At 37.6% G+C, this 19,912-nt stretch overlaps 1 protein-coding gene across 1 annotated transcript in view; it reads right to left on the bottom strand.

Moving 5' to 3' along the window:
* Window positions 1–6,899: 6,899 nt before the first annotated feature.
* The window catches only part of GRIN2B (glutamate ionotropic receptor NMDA type subunit 2B), a 794,048-nt gene continuing 781,035 nt past the window's right edge, over window positions 6,900–19,912 (bottom strand). Inside the window, exon 14 of the mRNA XM_073644181.1 lies at window positions 6,900–16,560. Within this exon, the coding sequence (XP_073500282.1) occupies window positions 14,800–16,560 (1,761 nt within the window). The 3' untranslated portion in view covers window positions 6,900–14,799. The remainder of the gene's footprint in view (window positions 16,561–19,912) is intronic.

Here is a 19,912-nt window from a genome sequence, read left to right as displayed (position 1 = left end):
TAGGCAGCAATGCTGGAGAATCCTGACCACATGCAGCAAGCATGCTTTAAATATTCAGAAGTTTGCAGTTACATAGCATGACTTTCATCTCAAGGCTGGACAACCCCTTTAACTGAGAATATCTGCAAAGAAGTGAGGCATTTAGCTCAGAAAGGGGGGTCATGCCCCTGTTTGTACAAAGTACAAGAGATTACAGCAAAACCAAAGGAATGAGCCAGACTATGAGATGGTACAATATATGTGAGGAGCTGCCCACTTTCTAAAGACTATGATACTTTTCCAGCAATGGACCACCATTTTTGTTAATATTATTATTGTGTTTTATTAGTGATTTACTTGTTATGTTTTATATAGTTCTGCTAACTTGTCAGCATGTGCACTAGATTCACTTGTAAAATGTCCAGCATTCCACTAATCTGTATCTCAGGATATCTGTATCTCAGGAGTATCTAACCATTGTTCCAATAGCCGATAATCTCATTATGTGTGTGTAGATTGTAGACACAGTGGAGCCATCACCACAGGAGGTCTTATATGCAGTCTCAGATGAAGGCTTCTAGAATATTCTTCATTGTTTTAGCGAACAGTGAATGTTTAAGGGGGAGGATGTGATCACTTCTGACCTGGGAGGGGACTGATCCTAGTGGAAGAAAGTGAAGACATGTTTTAGAGAGTTGTGTGGAAGGATTGAAGGAAGAGGATGGAGACCGTGGACTTGGAAGGATAAATGGATAAACATGTTACCATTATGGATTATGTCATTTGGATTTACACTTTCTTAAAAGGACTGCTACTACTGGATACCTGGGCTTTCATCGTTTTATCTGCCATCTAGAGGATCATGGACTGTGGCTACAGACTATACTGGCTGGAGATACGAAATCTGTGGGCCAACCAAAAGTTGGGAGACAGTGAGTATGGCCTTATACAAAGCCAGTGGAACTATTGAACCCAGATTGGGAACTTGAGGACTGAGAGAACTGTATTTTGGCCATTTACCTGGAACTGCTTTATTACCATGGCTGTGATCAATAAAACATTGCTGCATTGTTAACCTGCCTAGGTGTTTACTTACAACCCACAACCTCAGATCTTTACAGTATAAGTGCAAAAAAAGTATACCGGCTTACAGTCCAGCCCATTTATTTGGATTTGCTGAGAGAAGAGAGAGGGTTAAACAAAATAAATATACTATAAATGTGTTGCATTTGGATTGAGATGTTCAATCATTTAAAATGACTATGATCATATATGTTTGCTTCATGATGTGTACCTCATTAGGCATCATTCCTTCTACGCAGGATACAGATCCTCTGGGTACTGGCTGCAGTGTTTTTAAATCTTCTCTAATACCTGTCAAAATAAACCTTCTGAATAAATACAGCAAGGACAGAGCAGGCAGAAAAGACTGAAGCCAGTAACACGAGGATTCGTTGCTCTCTAAAAATAGAATGAGCTCAATGATGTGTCTTACTGACATGCAGGACCACTCTGGCAATGTAATGAAAAAGTAAAAACAAATATAATAAAACCTATATGGTTTGTATGTATCATGAAGACATACATCTTACATTGCACCAAAATAGTTCATTTGGAAAAGATATCCTTGAGTAAAATATCTTATCTCTTTGCTAGAAATAAGAAACAAAAAGAGGATTATACACATGGCTGCATTATAGTCCCATGATGCACTGATCCATAATTAAAAGTCCACAGACTCCTATGTGCCTCAACAGAGGTTTTCTTATGGATTCATATTTCATATAGAACTGTGTGTTCAAACCACATACCATAAAGGCAGCCCACCCCTCTCGTATGGCGCACAATGTTGGAATTGTCTCTTACTGTATACAGTCATGGCTGGAAGTGTTGGCACCCTCGAAATTGTTACAGAAAATGGAGTATTTCTCCAACAAAATTATTACAATTACACATGTTTTGTTATACACATGTTTATCTCCTTTGTGTATATTGGAGTAACACAAAAAACTGAGAAAAAAAGTCAAACTGGACATAATCTCACGCAAAATCCCCAAAATGGGCGTGACAAAATTGTTGGCTCCTCTCCAAAATTATGGGTAAGCAACTTTGTTTCAAGCATGTGATGCTTGTTCAAACTGAACAGTGGCAAGTAACAGGTGTGGGCAATATGAAAATCACTCCTGAAACTAGATAAAAAGGAGAGAAATTGACAATATTTGCATTGTGTGTGTGTGTGCCACACTAAGAACAGAAAAAGGAGAAGAGAACTGTCTGAGGACTTGAGAACCAAAATTGTGCAAAAATATCAACAATCTCAATGTTACAAGTCCATTTCCAGACATCTTGATGTTTTTTTGTCCACTGTGCGCAACATAAACAAGAAGTTTAGAATCCATGGCACTTTAGCTAATCTCCCTGGATGTGGATGGCAGAGAAAAATTGATGAAAGGTTGCAATGCAGGATAGTCCCGATGGTAGATAAGCAGCCCCAATCAAGTTCCAAAGAAATTAAAGCTGTCCTGTAGACTGAGGGTGCATCAGTGAGCGTGAACTATCCGTCAAAAATTGAATAAAATTAAATGCTATAGCAGCAGACCCAGCTAGACTGCAGTTTGACAAAATGTACGTAAGAGAAAAAAACTTTTGGGAAAGCGTCTTGCGGATAGATGAGACTAAGACAAAGATTTTTGGTAAAACACATCACTCTACTGTTTACCGAAAATGGAATGAGGCTTACAAAGAAAAGAAGACCGTACCTACAGACAAATATGGTGGAGGTTCAAAGATTTTTTGAGGTTGTTTTGCTGCCTCTGGTACTGGATGCCTTGACTGTGCGCAAGGCATCATGAAATCTGAAGTTTACCAAAGGATTTTGGGTTGAAATGTGGTGCACAGTGTCAGAAAGCTGGGTTTGCATCCTAGGTCATGGATCTTCCAGCAGGACAATGACCCCAAACAGTTTAAGAAGCACCCAGAAATGGATGGAAACAAACCACTGGAAAGTTCTGAAATGGTCAGCAATGAGTCCGGATCTAAATCCCATTGAATATATGTGGAGAGAACTTAAAATTGCTGTTGGGAGAAGGCACCCTTCAAATATGAGAGGCGTGGAGCAGTTTGCATAAGAAGAGTAGTCCAAAATTCCAATTGAGAGGTGTAAGAAGCTTGTTGATGGTTTTAGGAAGCGATTGATTGTAGTTATTTATTCCACAAAGTGTGCAACCAAATATTAAGTTGAGGGTTCAAACAATTTTGTTTGGCCCATTCTGAGTGTTTTGTGTGAAATTATGTCCAATTTGCCTTCTTTTCTCTGTTTTTTTGTGTTGTTCCAAGACACACAAAGGAAATAAACATGTGTACAACAAAACGTGTGATTGCAATAATTTTCTGTGAGAAATACTTCATTTTTTGGAACAATTTCAAGGGTGCCAACACTTTCAGCCATGACTGTAGGTGCTGAGAATGCATGAAGGGATCTCCTCTTCACAAACATATGTGAAATTAACCCAGTGTTAAGTATGTAAGGGTGATTATAGCTCCAAGCATAAAAAGGAAGGGCCACTACCAAGTATGCTACCTGACCCTGGAACCTCTACAATAGTGCTTAAAAGTTTGGGAACTCTTTAGAATTGATATATTTCTGCCTAACACTATATCAGATTTTCACTCAAGGCCTCAAAGTAACTAAAGAGAACTAAATCAAAAAGAATGAGTCTCAAATATTAGACTGACATTTTTTAAATGAGCAATATGATTCAATATCGCATATCTATGTGAACCTTGGATTTCAGTATCCAGTGTGATTCTACATGATTAATACCAAGACTATGATTTGGTAATTCCAAAATGTTAACTTAATTCCTCTTTAACCATTTTTTGTAGAACAAATTGTTTAGTTTGGTTAGTTGTCTTGCTGTATGAACCACATTCTCTTGAGATTGAGCTCTTGAACAGATGTCCTGAAATTTCTCTTTAGAATTTGCTGGTTTAATTCTGAATTCATTGCTCCATCAATAATGCAGAAAAATAGGTCCAAACCATTGTACTACCACCGTGTTTCACAGATGGTATGAAGTTTTTTTTATCTGCAATGCATAGCTTGTTTCTCCAAACATAATGCTTCTCAACTAAACCAAAAAACTCTATTTTGGTTTCATATGTCTACAAAGCATTCTTCCTTGCTTTCTGTCTTGTCCAAGTGATCTTTAGGAAATTGAAAACTGACAACAATATTTCTTCTGAAGAACAGTGAGTTTTGAGTTTTTCCTTGCAATCCTGCTGAGCACACCAATGTTGTTCAGGTGGAGCCCTTGTGGCAGAGGATTCATTAAATTAATATTAGCTATTATCTTTAGTTGCTCAGTGGTTACCTCGGGTTCCTTTGTGAACTTATTCACCTTGGAGGATAATAACAGACTTCAATTTCCTCTCTTTGTGCACAATCTGTCTGAAAGTGGATTGGTGGAGTCCAAACTCTTTAGAGATGGTTTTGTAAAAATTTCCAGCCTGATGAGAATCAACAACTCTTCTTCTGATGTCCTCAAAATTATCCTTTGCTTGTGTTATGATACACTTCTGCATGCCTATGTTTTGAAAATCAAACATTGATAGAGCCTTGTTCTTTGAATAAAACAGGTTACACAGTCACACCATCCCTTCGATTGAAACCACCAAAGTCTAATTTACCTTTCAAATTATCTGATAATCACAGAGGTTAAGATTTTTCACTTTTCCTCATGCATTATTTTCCTCATTTAAAAAAGGAGAAAGTGTAATATTTTTGAATCATATCTTTGATTTCGTTCTCCTCACTCCGTACTTTTAGGACTCATCTGGAAATCTAATGTAGTTTTAGGTCAAATATGTTCAGAAATATGGAAAATTTTGAAGGGTCCACAAACTTTCAAGCACCACTGTATGTATTCGGCTAGTTTCAAGACAAGCTTTAATGGGAAAATATGTTCACTCGGAAAGGCATCATATGGTAGTACACAGTGTGCCTACTGGTTCGAAATATGGCATCCAAGTGAAACCCAAATGCAAGGTTTTGAACTCTTAACTCATATTACCTTTGAGTGTCCTATTACTGGATTCATATATGTCCATTTCTCTTTCTGTAAAGCAAATAGGCAAACAAATAACACCAAACTAAAAATGTATAATGACTTCCTTGACATAATAACAGTATATTTTGTTTTATTTAAAAATTCCCATCGTTAGATTGTAAGTAGAACTTCTCATAGAACAGTAATGAGCATATCAGGAATGTTCCTGTATATATCTTATAGCTGAGTGATTTGTAAAGTTTGTGACCTTTATCGTGTTGTTTTTTTTACAGACAATTTTGTAAATGTATAAAATGAAGATATTTTCATTGAAATAACACAAAACAATTCTTTTCTTATATAAGTGTATAACTCATAAGTCGCAAAGTCTCTGGCAAAATTCCATTGAGTCCTTTATTTTTTTTTTCTTTTTATTATAGCAGTTAAGAGGCGTGAAAAATTGCCTTCAAAATTTGTTTGTTCGATTTTACACACATATAAACAACATGAAAGTCAGAGAGAATTTTGACCTCTTATTTTTTTTTTTCTTTAAACATTTGACTTAAAAAAAACACCCTGTTTCATAATGTAAAACGCCTGTGAATTACTTTCAATTAATATATATATGTACATATATATAGGTTATTTTTCATTTAAAGTTTTTGTCCCTTTAAAACTTTTATTTGTAAACAGCAGAGGAGGAATTATAGTAAACATTTTTTTTAATTTTTTTTTTTCTTGTTCATGAACACATTTGAAAAAAAATAATAAAATAAAACCTTAAAAAATTTAACACAACAGGGAAAAAAATATCACAGTTCTGGCTTTCTGTACACCACAATTAGCTGCTTCCATTTCTCTCCTGAGCTGTGATGCACATCACTGTGTGAATGAACTAGGTTTTCCGATTTCCAAATACCAGCATGGAAATGTTAAGTCACTGTCATTCTGCTCTCTGTATATATCCAATGGATGTAACGATTTCCCCATTTGTTTTTTTCGCATCACTCATATAACAAAGCACTAAAAGTGTTGACTTTGTAATAGAAGCATGATAATATTTGATACTGAATTGAACTTGGGCAGCAATAATGGTAGTGATTATTTACTTGGGCACGTCCATATAGCAGCTTAGAAGGAGGTGATATGTACAATGATCTCTACATGGATGTGAGTAAATGAGTACTGCAGGTCAGTAAATTTAGTGCTAGTGTTATATGAGCAATTTTTGGCTAAGAACATCATTACACAGCAATTCATTGGAATATCTACTGCTCGGTATCTCAAACTAATCTACCCATATCTTAGACGTCAAGTTCAATGAGGGACTTGTAAATGAATGCAAGCAGTGTTGTGTTTCATGTACTATAGAATGGATTATTTTATTAACAGTTTATTGGCCAAAATTTAGTGAACCACACAGTTAAAAAGTTGTCACCTTACATTAACTCCCAGAATAAAAAATAATACTGTGATAACATTACTCTACAAAGTATTTTCTACCCTATAGAGTTCTTATAGTTTAATCTGTTAAACAGAGATTCTTTTTTTTAATAATATATTTTATTAGACTTTTTAGATTTGCGAACTGACCTATTTCTGCCATTTATGTTCCCAACCACATCTCGACCTCCTTACTAAAGTTGTAGACCTATTTTCTATTATGGATAGACAGTAAGCTGAAAAAGCTACCTCTGTTTAAAACTTCTGAAGTTCTCATCGGTAGACATTCTTGCTCAAATTCCTATAATCTTTTATACATTAACTCTGAGCTAGCAGCTGAAGAAGCCAACATTTACATGGGTGTTTCTCCCTCTTTATTTTAGATATCTCTGGTAGTCTATGCTCTTCGATTCCTACTTTTTGTTTCTAAAAAAAACTTTGCCAGAAGTTTTCTAAATGTAGAGGTAGACTAACCAAGAAGTTGTTTTGATTTTTTTTCTTTTTACATTCATCTCTTTCCCTTCTTAAAACACCTTGCCAGAAGTTTTTTTCTTTAGTGTATATAAAATTGCTGGAGTCCTCTTCTTTGTTTCTATTGAAGGAGTTTTATGTAAATGAGTGCAATCATCACACAATGAAAAGTTCCACAACTTTTAAAATGTATTTGTATCTTACGTTTTCTCTACTTTAAGATCTGCACTTGCTATCCTAGAATGGAGACATTATTTTTTATATCCAAATGATCTAATATTAAGACTCTGCTACAAATCTATCCAGCTTTTGGGAAAAAGTGCCTGGACTCTCGAGAAATACATTTTGTGTAAACTTAAATATTAGAAAAAAGAATCTGAATAAAATACATATTTTTGCTTCTGATCTTGAAAATGATAAGAAATCAAAACACAAAACTCCTGATTCATCAAAGTGTTTTTGCCAGAAATCTGGTGTAAAAGACTTTGATAAGTTCCAGAATTTTGTGACTTTTGGTATGTTTACTCCAGTTTCGCCAAACTCCCTCAAAATCAGCAGAGCCGGGGTGTGACTGGGGGCGGAATTGTGGTGCAACACCACAGCTCATCTAATTCATGACGAGTTGTACCATACCCTACACTGGAAATATTGCTCCTGTCCCTGACTTGGGTAAGATTTATGCCGAGGCACACGGAGGTGCACCACACTTTATATGCATGTCTTGATGAATCAGGGCCAATGTGTATGGGAAAGTTGCAGAACTTTTTATCATGAATGAGCAGCTTTATTTTACTTAAAACCAGATAGCTCCTTTATAAGAGTGAACACTACGAGGCTTCTGAATGCTGAGCATTGACGGTGACTGCCCTAACAGTATTAGAAATCTTCAAGGATTACTTCTCCTATATGTTTGAACCTGTGCACCCATTGGCAAAACATGACTTAGATCATGTGTTTGGCACTGAATATTGACCTAACTACAAGTTGGTCAAGTGTTTCCACAAATGAAATTCTTTGAAAGCACAAGTCCATCTGGTGGCAAATCCAGAAAGCTTATCATGAAGTTTATCAGGTATATGGTAGCAGCATCTAGAGAGAATGAAATTCAGCCAGAAAAGCAGCTGAGATTGTGAAGAAGAAATAAAGGAAAAAAAATAACCAAATGAGCAGATAGAGCCAACCACACAAGAAAAAGCTACTCAAGAAATGAAGTGTTTCCTATACATCAACAGCAAACATTTCTACAGCCAAAAAGTGGAAAACCACAAAGGATAGAAGAAATTACACGCTTGAAATTACATATTAGGCTGACTGTATCATTATCTGTATCCCTGAAATACCTAATCCTCTTCAATCTTTATCTGGGCTACAAGTCTCTAGGGAATTTCAGACACAAATGTGAGAAAAAATATATGCATAAACTGGATTTTACAATTTTCCCATTCACTTAATGGCATATGTATCAAGGAGGGATTGGACTTCAAATGAATTTCAATGACATTATTTGTACTAAATGAATGTAACATAGAATTGTAAACCTCACATGTCTTGAGATAAAGTTGGATGTCGTATTAGTCAGCAGTACCTTGCGATGGTTTGTTATTGTCAGGACCAAAATAACAATATTAATCTCAATAAACTATATGTAGCTTAGAAAACTTCTGTGAAATTCGGAAACACCCAGCAAACTCACCTGATGCGGTTCCTTTGGACTATTACATGTTTCCTAAAGTAGGACACATCTCAAGTCTGCAGAAGGACACATTAACCAAGGATGAATAGAATCAAAAAAAATTTCTTGAGCGGGAACAACAAAGTCATGCCATAATTTGTTGCTTTCCGACTTTATTATGATTTCATTTCAGTACATAGTGGTGGCTGTTTACTAGTGGTTGTACATTACTATGGGCATTTTACAATTGGTCCCCATGTACCTTGTATTTTATAAGTAATTTACTACTCTATAGTATAGGAAATTATCAGTAAAATGGGCATTATGAGAAAGGTTAGCACACCGCATATTTAGTTCTCCCATGGGTGTCGACTATTGCTTTTACTTATTTACTTACAGCGAGGTATATGTTTATTTTGTTTGTCTTAGGTTTTGTCTGTTTAATGGCCAGTGTGAACATGCTTCTATTTTGCATGTATACCAGCTTATACTCCAGTTCTTTTTTTGGTTAAGTTTCAGGTTTCTGTATTTAGTGCAGGTTAGGGCATGGCCTCCCTTTCTTTGAGCTGGACATAACGTTTATATAGCTTCCCATTTGCTGGGTATCCGTTCAGGACCCGATCCTACTTTGCCCTTATTCACATTGACGTTATTTTGACAAATAATAAGGTTTTAATATTAGAGGTTAGGACCATGCCGATTGCGGTAAACCTTGACACTGGTGCGATGGCTTTTACACTTTGATCAAAAACGGTGTTTACTAAGTACCCAATGTTATTTGTATGCACTATTGCTTTTACTTATTTACTTACAGCAGGATATATGTTCATTTTGTTTCTGTCTTGGACTTTTTAGGAAATTATAAGTAAAATGGGTATTAGGAGAAAGGTTAGCACAGCGCATGTTTATTTCTCCCCTAGGTATTGTCTAGTATATCAGCTACAAAAATGACATCAATATCATTTAGGATATCCTAAATGATACCCTAGACGACACTTAGGGGAGAAATAAACATGCTCTGTGTTTACAGTGGATCCATTTCAAAATCCACATCAAAGAGTATTCAAGGCATTTTTGAAGTGTTTTGGATGTGAATTTTGAAGCATATATGTAAAAAATCTGTGTGAACATACCCTTAAAGCCATTCACTAATAGTTCTATAGCTTAAGTGCGTTTATATCTATATCCATCTATATGTATGTATTGTGATTTACAGGGTAAATACCATGTCTACCGATGTCCTGACTTTTCAATTCATTTTTAATTTGAGTGGACTAAATAATATAGACGTTTAATACAAATTAATATTATTTAATGCATATGTATTACTTAGTGGCAGACACAGTCAGAAAACAGCCTCTGTGCAAGAAAAATACATAAGCCCTTTGTAATCCAATAGCTCATCAAAGTACTAAATTCCACCTGTTTTGGCGGTGGTAGTGGGCACCATTACTTTGGCCCCCATGCGGCTGCACAGGTTTCACTAATGATATGTTCACTCCTGTGTATACAGCTATAGACAAAGACTATTTGGTCAGGTCTGTGTATTTCATCAGAAACACTAATTTCAGTCATATATTAAAGTGCAGAAATAAGCTACTTTGCCTGTATCCTCTTTTTAATGTGTCATGTGCTTGAATGAAGTAACATAATTAATGACCAAGTTCTTTGAATGTGTTATAAGCCAATACACATGACATCATAGTCAGCGCTCAGACTGACACTGCAATTACAGCATCACACTTGCAATTATCCTTTGAATACATGATTACATAAAGATAAATGCAATGAATGTGTAATTGCAGCTAAATTGCACACAGAAGCTCTTGCCATGTGAAGTACCTTCTACCAAAGCAAGTGGGTTTTTAGGATCAGAATTATCTATACATTCATATTGGGCCAGATGATGTGCTGCATTTGTATAGTGTGCAATGCTATGTCCAGCTCCTTAATCTATGTTTAAGTATACATAACTGTGGCGCCCTGCAGCGCCACATAACCATGATACATACGTCATGTACTGGCACACTGCACCACACGTATAGTGAATAGTTATGCAGCAAAATGTCTGATGGCTGTTTACTGATGGGAATAACGAAGCAACATTCTAACCTTAAAGGGGTTGTCCAGTCTTAAGCTACAAGTCTACTGTCATTCAATAGGACTGCAGACTTGTGAATCCTGACATCGCGCGCACTGCGGATTCTCCGGTGCCAGCTGCGGGTGACTATGTGACTAGACTGTATCTGGCCTCGCTCAATACACCTGCATTGAGCGAGGTTGCGCCCATCTAGTCGGCATGTGACCGCATGTTTGCAAATCACATAAATGCGGTCACGCACCCGGCACCGGAGAATCCTCAAGGCGTGCAGCGTGTGCTGTGTGACGATTCACAAGTCTGCAGTCACATAAAGACTTGCAGCTTAAGAATGGACAACCCCTTTAAGTACTTTATGTTCTTTACATGACATAAATTAATGTTTATTGTCATTGAAAAAAAGCCACATTCAACTGGATAAATTAGAAAAGTAAGGAAATACTTATAGCTAGAACAACTTATAGGGATATCTAGTAAACTGTAAGGAAAGAAAACTGCCAAAGATAATTAATAAAATGAATACAATAAAGCAGTTTTTTCACTAAATACATTTTTCACCTACCTATAATATAGGTGACAAATGTCTGATCCATGGGGGACTGGATGCTGAGACCCCTACCAATCATTGGCATGGATGTCTTGATTCCCTTTTCCTTTTCCCTATAGTTGGGATTGCATGGAGTGGCATGAGTACTAAAACTCTATTCACCATCTTTGTGAATAATGAAGACAGATGAGGTTATGATTCACATTTTATATCTTGCTTTGATAATCATTTACATAATTTATTTTGATATGTCTATGTTTATTATTGTATGGTCCATACACGTTGTATGAACAGGATTTTGGTTTTCTGATAAGCTGTTGAAGACACTTGGAATAAGGTTTAAGCCAGAAGTGAGTCAGCTTTTTCTGTAACTTACATATCCTTTTGTGATAATGTACTATGATTTCCTCTTTTCTGAAGACAATAAAAACCAAATACATTTGGGGATGGGCCAGTCGGGCTTTGCGCACAGACAAACTCATATATATGCTTTGTCTCTGATCGATCGTCACCTTGATTTTGACAACACTGGCAAATGTGTGAGATCCCTTGTGTCTCCCCTAAAGCTCTCCCTACAGAGGGGTTTCCACGACACTGAGCACTGTACATGTCTGTGTTCGTCATTCACAAGGATAATGAATGAAGTGGCAACATGCACAAGAAACCATGTAGTTCCTTTTAATCTTGGCCACAGAGAGGAGGATCAGAGGATTGGAGACACCATTTTAGTAATAGTGGAGGTTCCATCCGTCAGACCCTCCACTGGATAGGCGATAAATATATTTCACAGGGAAACTCTTTTAACTTCAAAAATAAAATACTTAAGATCATATATTATGCACCAAAACACTGATACATGAAGTAAATTACTTACATCTTTCATATATCGATTTTTGCATTACTTTTAACAAAATAGTCTCTTAAAGAACTATATAACAGTGAGGAGGATACACCACGTAAGGTACTGCTTACTAAAATGCATCTCCCTAAATCATTTTGTTGCTTTCCATGTAGCCATACTATTAGTCACCAAGTATATTTAATATACAACTTAATTTACCTACTGTACATATAGAACAGATCATTCAGTGTCAGGTTTAAAGAGTGGGTTCAGTTCTATAGAACTGAGTCATTGTCCTTTATATATGCAAAAATCACTGCAGTACTAACTCTACAAACCAAACTGAACCTTGATACACATGCCCCAAAGTGTTCATTGGACCTCAAGAGATATCTTTCATTTCTACACCTTTTAAAGAGTTAACTGAGGAACAACATGGCAGAGAAGGGGTTAAATAATGTTCTATCAGCGACTCCACCATATAACAACATGGATAAAATACCAGTTTCACATTCTGGTTGAATGGCTTCATAGATGTGTAGGCTATTAAGTCAGGGTAAAAGTTGATGAGAGTCTCATATCTAAGGTGGCTTCAGTATTTTGGCACATGGATTTTGAGCCTGGCATTGGACAACTCAAAGCAATTGGCACATAAAAGAGCTTCTCACCCCTCCAGGACCATGCTCTATAAATTGGCACATGAAGTTGATTAAAAAAAAAAGAAATAAGAACTATGATCCAGAAGCTCAGGGAAATGGCACAGGGATACAGAGCCTTGAAACCTATAAAAATAGGTGTCTCAGGGGAAGGACACGCAGCCATCTCCCTCTGTGTCACTATAAATTCATTTATAAGTCTATTCAAAAAAGTTTCAACCACATATTTACAAAAAAAAGAGAGAGAGAGAAAATAAATTAACTATGGACAGTGTGATTCCATCCTGGTTTTCTGATGACCGAAGCGGCACCCTGATTTCTCTCCCCTCACATTCAATGTGACGGAAGGACTAATTGGAGGCTAGGTTGACGCTTCCCTTTATCTCTAGCTATAACCAAGTATCATCTAAGAGAAATGAAGATTAATGCCCTTGTTGTCATAGCTCTTGTGCTAGGGTACTGCCCACAATCACCACATCAACCATACCATTTCCAATACAATCTTCCCATTGTCCATCCATTCAGCTTCTAATGTATGACTTTGCTTTATAAAATGTAATGATTATACGTAGGTGAACCTATCACTACAGACTGAGATGCAGCTGAATCAAGATACCATCATGGTAACGTCATACTTGATCCTTGTTAGCAATCATTGCTTGCTACCTTAATTCGAGCTGCTCATGCATCCATGACCATTAAAACATAGGTTTCCGTAAGAATGTGATTGCCTATCTGTAAAGACAAATAGCATTTTGTGGAACTATTTTAAAGACGTTTAAACTGCCCCCATTTCTTCCTTCACTATGAAGGACATTATTAGTTTTTAGCCCAGACTGGTGCTATACAGTATGTTTCTGAAAAGACAGTGCCATGCTAGGAAGCCCTTGGATCCTGATGTCATTTGTATCATATAGTTATACATGTTTATTTCCATTGTCTATGTCTAATTTACTAAAACAGTCAGTTAAATTATGTTTATTATGACTGAAAATACTGAAATAATGAACTGCTGGACCGTAAAATCTAGAATTTTTTACAGCCAACTAAATATAAAAAGTTATAAAAACTATCCTAAGTTTACATTGCTGGATTTAATGTAAGAGTTTACTATTTATAATGTAGTTTTTGCTTATGGATTAAAATGTTCATGCGCAGTTATGTCAACAGCCTTGAATATTATAGCGTTGTTGTCTTCCTGAGCAATCGGCAAACATTAATTTTAGGTTATTAAAGAAAATATTAATTGTTTTGTTAGCAGTGAATATATATTTATTATAACCCTAAACAATTAGTGACTAGAGAGACTATATGTGATAGATAAATGGAAGGAACCTGAATCAGATGTGCAATGTGTACCAGCAAAATCAGTAAATGTGAGTTTAATATGGACAAGTGGATATGTCTTCCTTTATGATGCATAAATCATAGACATCTGGCTAGCAGTGTCTTCAGACATCCTCAGTACAAACATACATTATCACTTACAATGGGCAGTTCCCAGTAACCCTTTCGATAGATATAACAGATATCATTGGCTCAATATCAGGGATGCTTACTGTGCACCCTTATTCCCAGAAGGTTTGTGGAAGCTTCCTATAATGTAAGCAGTGCCCTCTGTCATACTATATCTTTCCCTGTGCCACCATCTCTTTATTCTTTGCAAAAAACCTTCCTCCTCCTGGAACTTAGTCTTCTCCCAGCTCTTCATTTCTTGGTTTTGGAAGAAAACTCAGGAATGTCTGTATATACTGTATTCATTCCTCCTCCCTCCCTTACAGCGCTCAGCCCAAGTCTTTTGTGAATTAAAACAGATTCCCCACCCCATCTGATGTCATCTTGATGCTTCTTCAGGCTGGGATATGAACTTCACATGAAATAGAAATACTAGATGGCCCCAGAAAGAAGAAATATGAGAGGGAATAAAAAGGTTGCATCTTATCCCACTCCAACAGCATTCAGGAACACCTCTGTCCTGTTTCACTGTAAGAATAACATTTTGTAATTGGGAAGGGGAGAATTTAGGTCCCAGCCCACCTCCCCCTCAGACATCAGATTCAATGCTGGATAACTTCTCATACACATGGCCATTGGTAGAGTTGTTGAAAGATCTGGGGTTCTTATTGTTTGCAACGCAGGCATTGGGTTGGTTCCCTATACAAATGTCTTTTTGGAAACGTCCTGGGGGACCTGCATGTAGAGAAGTGAGTGATTTACCAGTCCCTCGGAAGTCCGACCTTCCCTTCAAGCCACCAATAGCAGGCTGCCTAAAATAGTAGGGCTTGCTCCCATGCAGCAGACATTGGTCATCCCCAAATGTGGGAATAAATGGGTTATCGGTGACTCGGTCAGGGTAAAGGGAGCGGCTGAGCATGTATCCCCCAGGATTGTGGCTTTGGCCATGGGACTTGCTGGCAAAAGAGGATTCATTGGGCATTTCAAACATGTGGGCATATGGGCTACCATCCAGGAAGCGTTCCTTATCCTTTAAGCTGACACTGCGGGGTGCTAAGGTCACATCTTCTTTCTGAAGGTCTACAAAAGTGTCATAAGAATGCTGGCGATGAAGTTTACTTCGGTTACGCTTCTGCGCTTTGCCATTCGATGGACTTTGAGGATATTTAGAATTGGCAGGTGGAATTGGTCTGGCATCCAAATCTTGTAGAGAATTATCCTCACTGATGTCATAAAGGTTTCCTGCTTTCTTGCACACCTCACAACGAATACATGCTGAGCGATTAGCATTTTGCCCTGTGTAGTTGTGCATCTTTGAAGGGCAATTGCGACAGAAGTTGGTTGAAGTTCTGTCCTCCCACTCCATATTACCAATATTTTTCTCCCAAGCATTTCCTCCGGTTCCATGTTTACGTTCATTCTGCCCAAACTCACCAGTATGTTTCTGATGTTGCCTGTTAGAACAAGAACTTTCATGTTTAAAATCCTCCCCTCGCTCTTTGTAGATATCTGTTAGGTCTACATGTTCCCAATGTGGATTGTTCTCCTTTGTCCGGAACTGATCCAGATAAAAATCTCGCAGTCCCTCCTTGTCTCTAAAGTAACGCTTGTGATCAGGAGATCTTGGGCGTCTACGATAGGCTAACTCTATCTCATCAAATTCTCTACGTGATTTAGCTGATGCTGGACGTTTCTTTAAACTATCTTTATATTGTTTTCTCCTTTTTGCATTACCTTCAATATTGCCGTAGGTGACCGTATGTGTAGATATATCTGAAACATCTGATCTAATTAAGTCATCATGGGCTCCATACCGATCATTTTTAATTGAAAATTTTCCATAAAGATCCCCTATTTGTGGAGTTGGGTGTTTGGATGGTAAGCCTATATCTAAAGGTTTCTTTGACAGTGATCTTGGCTGTGTTGTGAAAGGAGCATTATCACAGTCATACAGCCCATCGATAGAACTATTACTTCCTATACTGTGTGGTCTATGATGATGGAAATGATCTTGGTACACATTGCTGTCTTTAAGTTGAAGGTTACCAAAGGTCCTTTCCACTTCAGAGATGTAGTCACTGAAAAGATTCTCCTCTGGCTGAAAGGATTTACAGTCGGAATGAGTAAAACTCCTCCGGTGTTCAGAGATATCATATACTGAAGATTCTCGTCTTATGAAGTCTAATGCACTCTGTGGAGAACCATTCACTCCGGAAAGATTGGCCATATTTTTGGCAGTACGTAGAAGACGAAGTATATTAGAGTGAGTGTTATTCATTGTGGCTGATGGAGAGTTCATGGTAGACTGTCGATCTTCAATAGGAACTCCATGAATACAGCTGTATATGCCCTAAAGTGCAAAAACAAATTAGCTTTAGAATACACCCCCATCATTTTTTTAATGAAAGAACATCATAGTAAACATTTTCATATCACTTACTTATCCTAATATTCTATGTTTATTGTTGTAACTAGAGATGAGCGAGTATGTTCTGTTAACCCTTTTGGTAAGCATGCTTGGGTGTTCGCCAACTATCTTCAGCGAGCTCGGGTGTTATGTTTTAGTCACGCCATGCGCATGATTTGCGGTTGTTTGACAGCTTTAATACATGCGAGGAATGCCTAAGAAACAGGCATTCCTCACATGTATTAAAGCTGTTAAACAGTCGCAAATCATGTGCACAGCGTGACTCAACCATAACACCCGAGAGTGCTGAAGATACTCTGAAAACACCCGATCATGCTCATAAATCTCGAGTAGCGAGCATGCTTGCTCATCACTACTTGTAACCAAATATATAGTATACAAAGAAGTAATAACAGTATATTCAAGAAAATGAACAAAGAACAGAGCAAGCTGTAGATTGTAATCTGATGATTATAATCATTTCTTCATTTAGAAAGATGTCAGAGTTCTAAACCCTATAAAACACCAAAAGCTGATCACTGCCTAATTTTTTTCTTTTGGCCTAAACATAATACAACTTTACTGTACACTAAAAATACACTAAAAGATTTCTTTTTTTTACATTTCTTCAAATGACACCAGCTAACAACTAGAGTAGATTTGGGAGGAGACTGGCAGAATTGCCTATATCCCCTATGCCAGGAGCACCGGCCAAGTGCTATAATTTGTGAACAGTTTTGCCAGCTCAGCTTGGTTTGATACTAACTAAATGCTTGTGACAGTCTGGTAACGGATTTTAGCTGCTGAAATCAATTATGCGTTTATAACTGACTTCTGTGGCTCATGCTGTAACACTGTAACTACAGCCAGTGCAATCCTAGAAAATAGCCACTAGATTTTATTGGAAATCTCCATAGCGTTGGTCTAGTGGGTAGCAGCTGGTGTGCATTTTGCATTGCCATTTGCATTTAACTCTAATGATAACATGAAAGAAACATAAATGGAACAAAATAATTCACAGTTCCTTCTTCGAATGATTTTCTGCTGACCTCCCTGCGTTCAGCTGACTGTCACCATAACTTTGTCTCAATTCTGCAGCTCATAAAATGCTATTATCAACTGTATTACCAAGCACATGCTCAATATATTTTACAGCAAATCGTATATTTTATACCAATATAATGCCAGTAAAACATTTCTGAATTAAAATCCAATTGCAAAAAAATATAAAACTTTATCATTGAAAATATGCAATACTCAAAAACAGGAGAACCGCGAGCCATAACTCTATTTAGAGATATATTATTTTATTCACATATTAAAAACAATAGGATCAATTCTAAAACAATCCACTCAAGATACAACTATAATAATAAAGTGACATGAGATATCTAAACAGGTTGCTTACATCCGCAAAGGCATCCACTATAGTAACCGATGCTACCTGTAGCTTTATTCGGGTGGTTGTATCTTACATTAATTGTTTTTTATTGATCATACTGTTTTTTTTTAAATAATATTTGCATATTTTTAAATAGCTTTAAGACTTGAGGTTTTCCTGTTTTTGAATACAATGTGTACAGTATCTACCAGAGGTCCATTCACTGTGTTCGCCAGCTTTACCCTCATTAGGCATTTTTTCAGTTCAGGGGACAGGAAAAAATACTAGAGCAGTTTTACGTATATATAAGATGCAACTTGCAGATGTTAAACAGATGGTAATGAAATCTGTAGATTTCTCACTCGGTTCAACGTTGTTTTGTTCAACCTTTAAAGGGTTATTCCCAAATTCACAATGTGATCTTATAATAACGTACACATACATTCATTGATTTTTAAATCTGCCCCGTCCTGCACATATCACCCACCTAAGGATAACACTCTAGGCTCTATTTACTATTCAGTTGCCATTGGAACCATACTATAATTTCAGGGGCCCTAGTCGATCATGCACATTGAGGTCACTCCTAGCCAGCATCCAGTCAGCATAGCTGTGCTGGGTCTAGAATAGAGCTTCTGCCATGATGGATGATGTCACAGAAGATAGTGGAGCCTCCTTCATTACAGTACTGGAGCTCATACCAGGAAGCAATGGTGTTTGTGTGCTGATAACTAAGAAGAGCGATGTGCGGAAGGATGCGCTACATACAGGGGCTGTGAGGAGAGATATATTGTAGTATGGGACTCTGTATACAGGCGCTGAGATTAGTTAAGCTGTGTTTTTTGCCTGTTGTTGATAGTTCAGTGATGTGAAACCACAAATGCCTCTCTATTTATACATATGGTAGAGGATTATCTTCTGCTATATGCATCAATATAGTGGCATGTGTAGGTTTGCATCACTGATCAGTCGGATGCAGGCAACAAATAAAAATCTGTACTGTCGTTATGGACATGTATTGGACTATTGAGTTTTGTTAGTGTAGAGAGATGAGTATAGTTGATGCCTAGCTGAATAACTGCAAACAAACACTGCCATCTGCTGGTCAAAGGTGAAACAGAGTAAAGGAAGAATTACAGTAGTAGGAACTAAATAGGGGAATTCTATTTTCCGAGAGGAAGAGTTGAAAGATGACACCCAGGTAAGGTGACACCTGTGTCGCAGTGACTAATTATAAAAGGCCAGGCTGGGCTGAGAAGGGCAGTTGGCGCCAGAACTTGGACCAGGACAGGTCATGTGGCTGCTATATGGGCTTACAGTCACCATCGCCACAGAAGAGCCCGGTACTGATGAGATGTCAGAGAAGGCCTGAGCTGAGAGGAAGATCGGTGACCTGAGCTGATGAGAAGATCCGTGACCATAAGTAGCACCAGTAGAAGATCCGTACCCCGCGCCAGTAGCAGATTCATACTCTGCACCACTAGAAGATTCATACCCCACGCAAGTAGAAGTCTGTGACCAGATTCAAACCGGGTTCAGGAGACGATCTGGCTGTAGCATAGGACCGTTCCTGTGCGCCATTACTTCCAGCGCAGACGTATGATACAGGGTTTTGGCTGGAGAAGAGAATGGAGATGGCCAGTGTGACGAGCATACTGTATACCCAGTGACTCGCATATCTTGTCCTACTTGCGGCCTAGCAGGACATACCGGTGACCCGACGCTAGGGCCAGTGCAATGATCAGAGGTGTTTATAGAGACTTTGACGGAGACGGGCCCAGTACGGAGAGTGATGCCCGTGAAGTTGAGACATAAAGGCATTAACAGTCGTTTAACTGATAGATATTGTATTCAGTTGTATTGCTGTCATAATATATTGTATTGACCCTGTTCCTGTAACCCGCCATATAGTGC

This window comes from Phyllobates terribilis, unplaced genomic scaffold (assembly GCF_046119375.1).
Source record: "Phyllobates terribilis strain yellow unplaced genomic scaffold, ASM4611937v1 Scaffold_8__6_contigs__length_399053987, whole genome shotgun sequence".
In the NCBI taxonomy this organism is placed as follows: Eukaryota; Metazoa; Chordata; class Amphibia; order Anura; family Dendrobatidae; genus Phyllobates; species Phyllobates terribilis.
Note: the sequence above shows the minus strand (reverse complement) of the source record. Positions and strands in the feature narration are given on the sequence as shown.